Here is a 12,134-nt window from a genome sequence, read left to right on the forward strand (position 1 = left end):
TCTCCGAATATTTTAATGCATTCCCAAATATATGCGAAAATGACTTAATATTATAATTGTAAACCAAGGGAGGGAATAAAAGAAATTTGTTAAGATTTTTAATAATTATTAGTAATCAAGTAGATAATCGAAAAAACTACTGTCTTTAACCAAAAATATTTTTATCCTTTATTGTTTAATTAAATTTTTATTTTTTGACAGTAGGAACTGGATAACATATATATATATATATATATATAAGAATCAAATTTAGATAACAGTAAGAAAGTATAGTTGCTCACCAATTAGACTAATTCTTACGAGGTGAATAATCTGCTTCTGGAATGAACTCAAAAAGAAAATTTAAACTAAATTTCAAAGAGCAGACAATTTATTGAAAGACAGGATGGAAATCACCAAAGAATCCATCCAGATAAGACTGCTAAGAAGATTACATATAAAAGCTTTAACAACCAAGAACTACTCTGTATAAATAATCAGATGTTTATATATTATTGTTGCAGTGTTCATATGTTACTCTGCCCCTTTTTCTTGCCTTGTGCATTTAGATTCTTACATCTTGGAACCCCCTTTTATTTTAGTTCCTCCTACAATGAAGCTGGCGCGTTCCCCTTATAACCGAGATTTTGCTTGGTCTACCGGTAAACTCTGCATTGGACATTTCATCAGAGATGTGTTGACATCAGAAAATATCAGTTTACACAGTTATAAGGCTGATTAAGTTAATTGTAAACTATCTTCCACTATACTAGCATTCATGGCTATCTTGTGCTGGTGTAACTTCCACTCTGCATTACCAACTAAACATAGCCTGCACACATCCTACTACTCGACTGCATTTATACAGCAAAGCATAACCATTTGAACAAATTCTTTAAGTTTAGGTGGTTTCGATCTCATTGAATTTTTCTATTTTGGAAAAGCTAAAATAAGGTAATTAAATTTCTCAAATAAATGTGACATGGTGCACCAAAGCAAGCTATTCTACTAAATCATCAGTTGGGCCGTAAAACAATTTTTTCCATTCATGATTGCAATAATAAATAAGCAAAATACTAATCTTTTAAGGAAGAATACAGTTTCAGATTATTACCAGAGGGGCTCCCTTAGCTGCTCTTTCAGCCAGGAAAGCACAAGGCTTGTAAAATTCTCCATGTGTCTTGGACCATTGCTCCAACCGTGAATATACATATTTGGAACCAAGAGTATCAGCCCAAAACATGATTCCTCCCCTGACCAGAATCGGGACAACTAGTTAAAATAAGAGTACACAGGACTTAGCAAGGGACCTGCTTCAATAAATAGAGATAACAAACCTATATGGTGGAAATCCCATGCCCATAACAGCAGCAATGTCAAGGTCTGCTGCTTTGACTGCAATACCTTCAGCGAATACTCTACAGGCCTCATTTATCACAGGGAAGAATATCATCTCCACAATGTCTTTTTCAGATAACTTCACAAACTGTACCAAGTGTTATCCAACAAAAATTAGGGGGAGAGAGAGAGATGGGGGCATGAGTTCATCAATGCTACTACTTGTTCTCTTTGGTGCCAATATTGATATGCAAGGTTTTTTTTTTTTTTTTTTTTTTTGGTTTTTGAAAGGTGGAAAGTAAAGGTTATAAAATATTGAATCGAGATTCAAGGAGAGAGAGACCTTAGGATCCACATTAACACCAGAGAAGCTCCTTGCCTTCTCGATGTATTTCTTTAGTTCAGGATCTGGCCTAGCTTTGCGTTTGTCGTCATACAAATAAAACCCTTTACGAGTGGCTTCACCTGAAATCAATTAAAGATTCAGATAGATGTTAGATTGATGCTAGTATAAGGATAAGCAGCCAGCAACCAAGAGTTGGATGATTAGGACCAAACCTGCTCTCTTATCCTCTTGCATAATTGGTATAAGCATTGACTTGTATGTTCTCTCAGGAAAATTTTCAATAAACTGCTTGCCAGTTGCAATTGCCACACCAAAACCAACCAGATCAGCCAATCTGCATCAGTATGAAAAATATTTATGATAGTTATACATAACATGTCGAAATCTCAAAAGAACAAGCAAGAAGATAACCATTAGACTTCCCATGAATGAGGTACCTGAATGGACCCATAGGCATTCCAAACTTGGTAATTGCCCTATCAATCTGATAAAGATCTGTTCCACGTTCAACAAGGAAAATAGCAGATTGTGTGTAAGGAAAGAACATTCTGTTCACAGCAAACCCTGTGCAGTTGCCTACCACAATTGGGGTTTTCCTTATCTTCTTCCCAACATCTAGCAAGTCAACAATTACTTGTGGAGATGTCTGTTTGGTACGAACAATTTCCAATAATGGCATCACATGAGCCGGACTGCATGAGAAACATAATCATTTTTGTGCCAAGGGAAAAAGCAGGTCGAAGTAACAAACAACTGCTGCACCAAAAAATTTACCTAAAAAAGTGTGCCCCAACAATCCGATCCTGGGATTTTGTCCTTTCACCAATCAGGTTCAAGTCAATTGTGGAAGTGTTACTTGCAAGAATGCAATGTGGAGGACAATATCTCTCAAGATCAGCAAAAATTTGCTGCTTCAAAGAAACATTTTCAATAACAGCCTGTTCCAAGCACCAGAACATCTCATTAAAATTAAATTCATTAAATTCCTGGAGAACATACTATATTTATGAAGTTAATAAATATATCCTGCTTCAAAGAAATATTTTCATTAACAGCCTGTTCCAAGCATCAAGAACAAGTCATGAAGATTAAATTCATTAAATACCTCAACTACATATAATGATAATGATTAAAAAAAAAAAAAGGTTTAAAAATACCTCTATAACCATGTCCACATCTTTAAAACTTTCATAGTCAAGAACACCCTTGAGAGAAGAGAGAGTTTTTTCAAACTTTTCTAAACTCATTTTTCCTTTCTTGACACGGCTTTGCAAATTGGCTGAAATAAAGGATATCACAAAACAGTATAAGCAAAAACCATCATAAGTTAGGAAGCACAGTAATATACAGGGTTCCAGCTTCACCTTTGACTCTATCAATTCCAGCCTGCAAGAACTTCTCATTTACTTCCTTAAGGATCACTTGGTAATTACTAAGGATCAATGCTGTGGCTATCCCAGAGCCCATTAATCCTCCACCAAGTATTGCAACCTTACTTACTCGTCTTGGCACCAAACCAAGATCAGTAATCCCAGGAACCTGTACATGGTTAAGAGGAAACGATGTTAATAAAGAAATAAAGATATTCAAGGTCAAGGTAATAGGCATCGAACAGATCACAACTTTTGCCCGTCAATTTTTTTTTAGAACAGCAGTACAACAACTTTGAAAAAGTAACCGAATCATTGTTTTACTGCAACAACAGAAAATGGGGAATTATACACTGACAGCTACTCCGACACAAAACTTCTACCACAAGTGTGCAATGTAGATAATGCAGCTATAAAGAATCAGCATCCTTTTGATCTATGCAAATTTCAGGTTCATGACATGTTAAAAATTCATGGTTCTATTAATAATCTAACACCATCCATCAAGTTAATACATGGGCTTGCAACATGATAACAAAAAAAAATAATAATAAGCAGTACTTTTCTATCAAAACCTTTGAAGTTCCACGTTGAGCGAAGAAGATATGGACCAAGCTTTTACAGGTGTCAGAAGCTATAACTTCTTGGAAAGCTTCAGCCTCCTGCCAGAATCAGAAAAGAGCCATATACTGTTGCATATTAACCATATAGCTCAATTTTGCTAAGAAACCTAGGAATATAGGAATGGTAATGGGGATAGATAAAGACCTTCCATAGGCCAGCCCTGGGACCAGAAACTATACCCTCTTCAATTGCATCAATGCAAGCAAGGGGATGTCTGAGATTGGGAGCTCGCTTACGAGTCTGATCCCTTGCAAACTTCAGTATTTCCCTTGCTTCCCCAAGGGGCTCCAACTTGTCGGTCTTGTAAAGACTAGCAATCCATGGTCTCCTAAGCTCCAAAATATCCAGCGCCCAACGACGTGCAGTATTTACCAATTCACCCGGTGCAACCACGGCATCAACCAGACCCAAGGCATGAGCTTCCTCAGCTTTGATTGGCTTTGATGTCTATGTCATTCCACAGAACATACAAATAGAGAAGAATTGAACCTTTATAACAAAGACATACATATAGTACCAAAAGTAGAAATTGTTTTTTAGAAAAAAAAAAATTAATCTAATTGAAGAATGACCAACTACTTACCAGCATCATTTCAAGGGCTTTTGAGAGACCAACAAGACGTGGAAGTCGCTGTGTTCCTGAACCAACTCAGTATTATCAGATTAAGGGAATCAATGATATTCACTTAATAACATTTTGATAGGATTGAGAAACACTTTCTATTTTGTCATATCAAGACTTGAGCACTAGAAAAGAGATTTTCACTTCAAAGTTTACCATCATTAAATGGTCTCTATCCATTTATATAAGATCAACAACAAATAAATAATTATATTCACTTACTAACATTTTGACAGGAATCAGGTACCCTTTTTTCTGCTTTCATATCTAGACTTGGGCAATAATAAGAAATTTTTATTTCAAATTTTATAATTATTCAATGTTCTCCATCCACTGTATGTCAAAGATGATCCTAATAGTAGCTGTTAGAACTTAGAATCTGATATGCAACCCGATTAGCATTTAACATTCATATGTTAATCAATGACAATTTTTGCATCCAGTTTTACTAACGTGTTACATCAGATTCACAACACAAATTACCGACTGACATGGGAAAAAAAATTTTGTTATAGAGGCAAGTCACATGCTAAACAATACAATAGGAATTATGTACTACGTCAATAATTTTATTTTTCTGGTAAAGTATAATACAATGTACAAGATTTGACAACTACGCAAGCAAGGATGAGAGTGGTCCAAAACACTTCTCCACCCTATGTTATAAAAAATGATACAATCTCCCAATTGAGAGACTGGATTTAGTTGACCTGCCATTAAAAGGAGGACCGTGGACTTTGAGTAACCAGAGAGAGAATCCCTCATTTTCCAGAATTGACAGATTTCTTGTTTCATCAGAACTATTGCTGGAATTACCGTATCACTCAAAAAAAGTACTCCCTAGAACTTTATCTGACCACTTTCCTATTTGTCTTAATCCAGAAGGAATCCAGAGGGGACCTACTCCTTGGTTGAATCGACTTGGTCTACTAAGAATTTCAGTGACACCGCCAGTTTCAAGCTTGCCGGGAAGTTTAAATATCTGAAGGAAGAGATCAAAGTGGGCCTCACTACCGGCAGGGCTGAAGAACTAGAAATCAGAAGCATTATCACAGAAATTGAAATTATGGACAATGCTGAGGGGACATCGGGTCTCACTGATTCTGACAGAGAAAAGAGGACACTTCTGAAACTTAATTTAGCCAACAAATTGAACATGGAAGCTATCTCTTGAAAGCAAAAATCCAGAGAGAAATGGCTTAAGGATAGTGATAGAAACACCAAATATTTCTACTGTTAGGCTAACCACAGAAGAAGAAGTAACTATGTGGAATAGCTCCTCGTTGACAATAAAAGCTTCGAGGGGAACACTGCCATAAGAGAAGCCACCAAAGACTACTTCCTTGACCTGTATTCTGAGGAACCCTGTGCAAGACCTATGCTGGACAACCTAGAATTTGCCAGAATCGATGATCAAGTTATTCTGGACCTGGAAACTGATTTCAGTGAAGAGGAAATTTTGGCCAGCATCCGTGCTTGTGATGGGGACAAGGCCCCGGGACCCGACGGCTTCAACCTCAAGTTTTTTCAGGAATATTGGGATGTGGTGAAGCAGGATTTCCTAGAGTTCTTCAATGACTTTCACAAAAATTCCTCTTTTGTGAAATCAATCAACTCCACATTCCTTGTCCTTATCCCTAAAAAAAAGGATGCTACGGAAAAAAGAAACTTTAGACCAATAAGACTTATAGGCAGCATCTACAAAATATTATCAAAACTTCTAACCAACCGTTTATCTGAAGTGTTACACTCCATCCTCGGGGATTCTCAGCAAGCTTTTGTCCATGGGAGACAGATCACAAACGCCATCCTTATGGCCAACGAAATTGTGGATGAGGTCTACAGGAAGAAAAGCCAAGGTATACTCTATAAGCTCGACATGGAAAAGACTTTTGATCACGTTTCTTGGAACTTTATTGATTACATGCTCGAACAAATGGGTTTCGGACCAAAATGGAGGAGCTGGATCCGCACATGCATCTCTTCCACCAGTTTTGCAGTCCTTACAAACGGTGGTCCGTCTAACTTCTTCAATGCTTCTAAAGGCTTGCGACAAGGCGACCACCTCTCCCCTTTACTCTTTATTATTTTCATGGAAGCTCTTAACAAACTGGTTGACAGAGCTAGAGACCTACAGCTTTTAAAAGATATTGTGGTAGGCAGCCAAGATAAACAAATGGAGATTTCACATTTATTTTTTGCCGATGACACCCTATTCTTTTGCCAATCGGATATAAGCTCAATTCTAAACTTGAGATGCATTGTTCTCTGCTTCCAAGCCGTCTCGGGTTTAAAGATTAATTACAACAAATCCGAGTTAGTGGAATTTGGCACCAACTGCCCCGAACCCTCTTTTGCTAAAGTACTGGGATGCAAAGCCACAAATCTGCCCATCAAGTGCTTGGGCATCCCTCTTGGTTTTAAACACAGAGTCAGCAGCTGTTAGGAGCCTATAATCGACATTTTCCAAAGTAGACCGGCCAATTGGAAAAAGAAACTCTTGTCAAAAGGTGGTAGGCTCACTCTCATAAAGAGTACTTTATCTAACCTACCCATCTACTACCTCTCGGTCCTTACAATTCCGGCTAGTGTAGCCAAAAAATTGGAAAGTATTCAATGTCGTTTCCTTTGGGGTGATTGTGAGAACAGCCGCAAGCTTCACTTGGTCAGCTGGGATGATATCAAACAACCTAAAGATAAAGGTAGACTGGGGTTAAGGTCTCTAATGATACTTAACAAAGCATTACACCGTAAATGGATTTGGAAATTCTGGAATAGCACAAACTGCCTTTGGAAAAATATCATTGAATGCAAATGGTTCAACAAGGGTCTGTACAATATGACCATATTAAACTGGAACAATTATGGAAGAAGCCTATGGAAGAGTTTCATGCAACATAATCATTATACAGAACTGCTCCACTTGGGTCATTGGTAAAGGCAACAAAATTCGTTTTTGGCAGGATGTGTGACTGGGAAATAGCAATCTCCAATCCTGTTTTCCCCACATATTTGCCATCATCCGCAACAAGGATATCCTAGTTGAAGAATTATTCGAGGGGAACACTTCTTTTCCGTGAGTCGTGGTTATCAATCGTAATCTCCAGGATTGGGAAATTGACGAATACATGGAATTATCTGAAATTACAGCTAATATACAGCTGAATTTCAATGATGACAGACTCAGATGGAAATTAAACAAAAATGGCACTTTCTCTGTTACCTCTCTTTACAAGTACTTGGCGAGCTTTGCAAATAGAAATGAATATGCTTTTCCCAGTAAAATCATTTGGATGTCACAAGCTCCACCTAGAATCTCGTTCTTCATTTGGAAGGCTGCAAAAGAACGCATCTTGATATTTGATAATCTCACGAAGAGAGGTTTCCAACTAGTTAACAGATGTCCCTTATGCAAATCTAACTTGGAAAGCTGCAGGCACCTTCTGTTATGGTGCCCAATCACTTATGGTTTCTGGACTGAAATCTCTACTGCCTCGTGGGTATTCACTGGGTTATAGCTGGCTCCATCAAGGCTGAACTTGCATGAGAGGGTCTCACCTTCAAGAACAAGTGCTTCCGACTAATTCCACTCACTATATTCTGAATTGTTTGGAAAGAAAGAAACAATAGAATTTTTGAGGATATTGAGAGGAATTTTGTTAATATCAAGGATAAATGATTACACCTTTTTGGTTCTATTATGTTAGGACACAACCTTGATAGTTTAGATGATTTTGGGCTCATTGTAAATACCCTTAACGAGCTGTAAATTCTTTGTACATGAGTGGTCCCCCCCTTGGCGCCTACTTAATATACGTCTTACACTTTCTTCTCAAAAAAAAAAGACAAGCTCTCAAATGTATCTTAAAATCAAAGTGAATCCAGGGTTAAAGCCTGATGCATGTAAATGCCATGACCTCGGCCAACAATAATTTCAAGTTCAACCTTCTTCTTGTCCTTGTGTGCCTTTCGGGGAACAATATTTACTTGCAGGCATACTCAAATTATTAGCCCATCTCAAACTTTACCCCATCTTTCTCTACTGTCATGTAAGATTACTATAGATACCTTTCATATCTTGCACCTTTTTGCTTACAATTTTTTCAAGGAGTAAACTTCTAGCATTTTCCTTTTAACTCAATGGACATTTAACAGTTAAAGATCCAATAGCAAATCTTTACTCCATTCGTAGCCTAATCCATTCAAAGCAAATTCTTGCAGCCACATGCTTATCAATGTGAAAACCATTATTGAAACAAACAGACAAAACAAGTAATAGCTTTTCTTATGATGACTGATCCATGAAAACAACTATCACCTATCCAGGATTAGGAGAGGGGGAAAAATGCAATTCACAATTTTTTTTGAGAGAAAAATGCAATTTACTATGTTCAATTTCTCATCATACCCTCATTGACTAACTACAAATAATCCAAATGTTGTATGTATCTACAAAATGCTTTTGACAGAAGGAAACACTAGTCCAGGTTACTTGCTAATTGTATACTTAAGGAAATATTTGATATATTGAGTGACAAAGTTAAGTGAGTCTTACCCTACCAATAACTGTGTTAAAATGAAACTGTGATGAGTACGGAAGGGCCTTAAACTACCCACGTATTACTCCTCATTCATCCAACTTGGGGTGAATAAGGACTACCCAATTGGATAACATAATCCAATTACTTATTTCCTTTCTACTTTACTCTTATTAATTAATAAATATTTTATAAAATCTGAAAAATAAATTTATAATTATTAAAATAAAATATTTGTAACTTATATATTAGTATATTATAAAAATCTTAATTATATTAACAGTTATTTTAGTCAAAGGTTTGTAAGCTAAGTCTTCTTATTTCCACCTAATTATTCTCTGGGCCATTTGTTATCTCACATTTTGAGCATCAAAAAAAGAAAACATGAAAATATTTTATCCTCAACATGCAAAATTATGGAAACCATGGACTTCTGAGTAATACAATTCCATATATATGTTGCTCTGGCATCAAAGAAGTTGTTCTTGTTTGACTGCATTTTGGATCTTTTATCTTCATTCACAAGCCAATTTTTGCTAATTGTCTCTGCAATATCCTCTCGAGCGCAAGTTGAAAGAAAGGAAAAAAAAGCTTTCTTTTTTCCTCAAGGAAGCCAAAAGAAAATCTTTATTCCCTGAAATGTACTGGAAAAAGATTTTGTATGCTAATGGGGAATGATAACGTGAAACTCTTTTGGAAGCATTTTTTTATTGTGCTGAAAATGAATCAATTTCTTCATTTTTGGTTTAGGGGATTTATTACTTCATTTTAAAACTTAATATAATAGTTTTTCTATAAATAATAAAATTAAGAATTATTTTGAAATTATAATATTAATATTTTAATCAATTGGGTTTGAGAATAATATGGTAACCCTGTTAAATATTTACTCCCCTACTCACTCTCTTAATTATCTCAAACAATAAATTTGCTTTTTACCCTACTGACACTACCCTGTTCAACTAACCTACCCTTTGCATTTTAAATGATTTCAATAGCCAAAAGAATTACTGTTATCAGCTGGGGCAAAATACTATCTTAAATTTTCTTCACCTCAATGATAGGTCCTGCTGATCAACTCAGAAAAAACATTATCAACCCCATTAACGCAAAGCCATACCTCCAAAGCCAGGAATAACTCCAAGTTGAAGTTCAGGTAATCCTAATTGTGCACCAGGAGTTGAGATCCGTGCATGGCATGCCTGGGAGAAAAATTAAAAGAAAATTAATAGAAAGTTTAAAAGGAAGTTCGAGCCCCAAGATATAGATAAACATACCATTGCAACTTCTAATCCCCCACCTAAGGCAAGGCCATCAATGGCAGCAACAGATGGTTTTCTTGCAGCTGTTATGATGGAAAAAAAAAGAAAGATCAATCAGACAGTCAATATAGATTAATACTACTTCTGCTGAAAGAATTTGAGCCATGGGAGAAGTCCAAATATGTACCTTCCAGGGTGTCAGTGATAATTTCTACTGAAACAACGCCAGGCTTTGGCCGTTCTGTCGAAAAAAAAAAAGAATGAAATTTTACCAAAGTTCAGGTTGTAAATTCGTTCAACATCTAGCATATGAGAAAGCGCACATACCCTTTCCTCCTTGGAAGGCACGGAAAGCTGAAATATCGAAGCCACCAGAAAATTTCCCCTTAGCTCCTGTTCCAATAACAAAAGATGTCAATATCCTCTCATCTCTAAAATTGGTTATGTTTCCCCGTTTCCTTCTTTCTTTTTATTCTTTTTCCATTTCAATTTTTGGCATAATGATCTCTTCAGACTTACCAGTAACAACTATTGCCTTCACATCATCTCTTCGGGTGGCTTGATCATAATTATCTTTCAAACTGTATAAAACTGGGGAAAGAGACAGGGAGAAACCAGAGTTAAAAGCTTGGTTAATCTTGTTTCGGAAACCCAATATCCACTTAAACAGAAACAAAAGCATTCAAACCACCAAAGTTTTAAGCAAGCCAAAGAAAATGAGGGCCAAATTTTCTCAAGCTTGGCGTTATTTCCTAATAGATACCCAAATTTAACTCATTTTCTTCTCCTTCCTAACTGCTCGCATCTAGTAAGATTTCACACCATGAAACCTAAAGATGAGATCGTGACTGATCAGCTAAACTAAAGAACTTTCCTGCTATATGTGTATATACTTTTCTGACTTGTCAACTAATTTCATCAAATAAACATCCAATAAAGGAATCGAGTACATGGAATATTAAGGTATCGGTACCCAACTTATAAAGAAATTATCATAAATAAATAAACCAGACAATTTTTACTTTAAGAAAATTGGGGGAGGGAAAGAAACGTCAGTAATGCACCTTAAACATCTTGATTACTGATTACCAGTTAACAATCGCGAGTATTACTCCTACTCATGTCGTATTTTAATGAAAATTACTGTCTAGATCATGTCAAGTAACTACCACTAAACTATGGCGCTCGTTCTCCCAAAATAATCCTGCCCCAAATACACCCACTGAACACAAACTACTCTAATCAAAGCATTATAGATAATGAATTTTGCAGCCAATGACTGGAATTCATTCCTATTCACCATGAAATTGATAGCTAAAATACATAACCAAGAAAATTGAACAAACAAACGCCGTAAAAACATAACAAAACAAGAACTCCACTTAACAGACATCGCTAAGCAGATATAAAGCTGTAATGCAAAAAGATAAGATCTGATCAGAAAATAGAGAAAGCACCATCAAATGAGAGAGAATTGACGGGAGGATTAATGATGGTGATCACTGCAACACCATCAGCTCCCACTTCCATCACCGTTCTTCCCTTCGTTTCCATGGTTCTCTCCACTTCCGGTATGGTTATGATCCCCTGTTTCGGTCTCAACACGGGATTTGCTTACTTGCTACAGCTACAACTACTTCTGTGGCTATGAAAATGGCCGGCCTGCAACGAAAATTTCCGGAAAGGTCATGAAAAGAAGTAGCAGTTCGAAATTGATTATTGCGGGTGAGGATTTCAATGCAATGAAGTTAGAGAGGTTTGAACGTTAACGCGAGCAATCAGTATTTATGGCGTGGGTCGGGTTCTTCGCCGGACCTTGACGATCCCATTCTCGAGTTTCCGCGAGTGAAAACACGCTCTAACCGATGTGCATTTGAAATAAATTTTTTTTGAGCAAATTATTATTTTAATCCTAAATTATTATTATTTATTGAGTTCAAATAATTTTTAAAAATATTTTTAATATAAACAAATAAAAATTAAATTATCAAAATATAAAATAAAATAAAATTCTTCCCCAACTCCTTCTCCCTTTCATGAGTCCATCCTAAAATT

The 12,134-nt window shown here is 36.3% G+C and overlaps 1 protein-coding gene across 1 annotated transcript; it reads right to left on the reverse strand.

Moving 5' to 3' along the window:
• Positions 1 to 324: 324 nt before the first annotated feature.
• MFP2 (multifunctional protein 2) lies at positions 325 to 11,774 on the reverse strand. The gene is made up of 18 exons (XM_022049200.2): positions 11,537 to 11,774; positions 10,599 to 10,670; positions 10,407 to 10,472; positions 10,267 to 10,320; positions 10,095 to 10,162; positions 9,938 to 10,019; positions 4,241 to 4,296; positions 3,802 to 4,104; positions 3,609 to 3,695; positions 3,028 to 3,202; positions 2,821 to 2,942; positions 2,438 to 2,601; positions 2,101 to 2,355; positions 1,876 to 1,997; positions 1,661 to 1,782; positions 1,317 to 1,465; positions 1,094 to 1,232; positions 325 to 648 (listed from the first exon to the last, which is right to left on the reverse strand). The coding sequence occupies exons 1-18, from the start codon at positions 11,631 to 11,633 to the stop codon at positions 613 to 615; spliced, it is 2,169 nt and encodes a 722-aa protein (XP_021904892.1). The 5' UTR covers positions 11,634 to 11,774; the 3' UTR covers positions 325 to 612.
• Between the last annotated feature and the right edge of the window lie 360 nt (positions 11,775 to 12,134).

Source organism: Carica papaya, chromosome 3 (genome assembly GCF_054855325.1).
Source record: "Carica papaya isolate Zhongbai chromosome 3, ASM5485532v1, whole genome shotgun sequence".
Taxonomy (NCBI): Eukaryota; Viridiplantae; Streptophyta; class Magnoliopsida; order Brassicales; family Caricaceae; genus Carica; species Carica papaya.

What these genes read in the sequence shown, in the direction of transcription:
- MFP2 (XM_022049200.2), bottom strand. Translation starts at nt 11,633, where the DNA reads ATGGAAACGAAGGGAAGAACGGTGATGGAAGTGGGAGCTGATGGTGTT. An exon ending in CTCAACGTGGAACTTCAAAG is followed by an intron (nt 3,203 to 3,608) that starts GTTTTGATAGAA and finishes AACCATGTACAG; the next exon opens with GTTCCTGGGATTACTGATCT. An exon ending in CAGCTAAGGGAGCCCCTCTG is followed by an intron (nt 649 to 1,093) that starts GTAATAATCTGA and finishes TGTCCAATGCAG; the next exon opens with AGTTTACCGGTAGACCAAGC.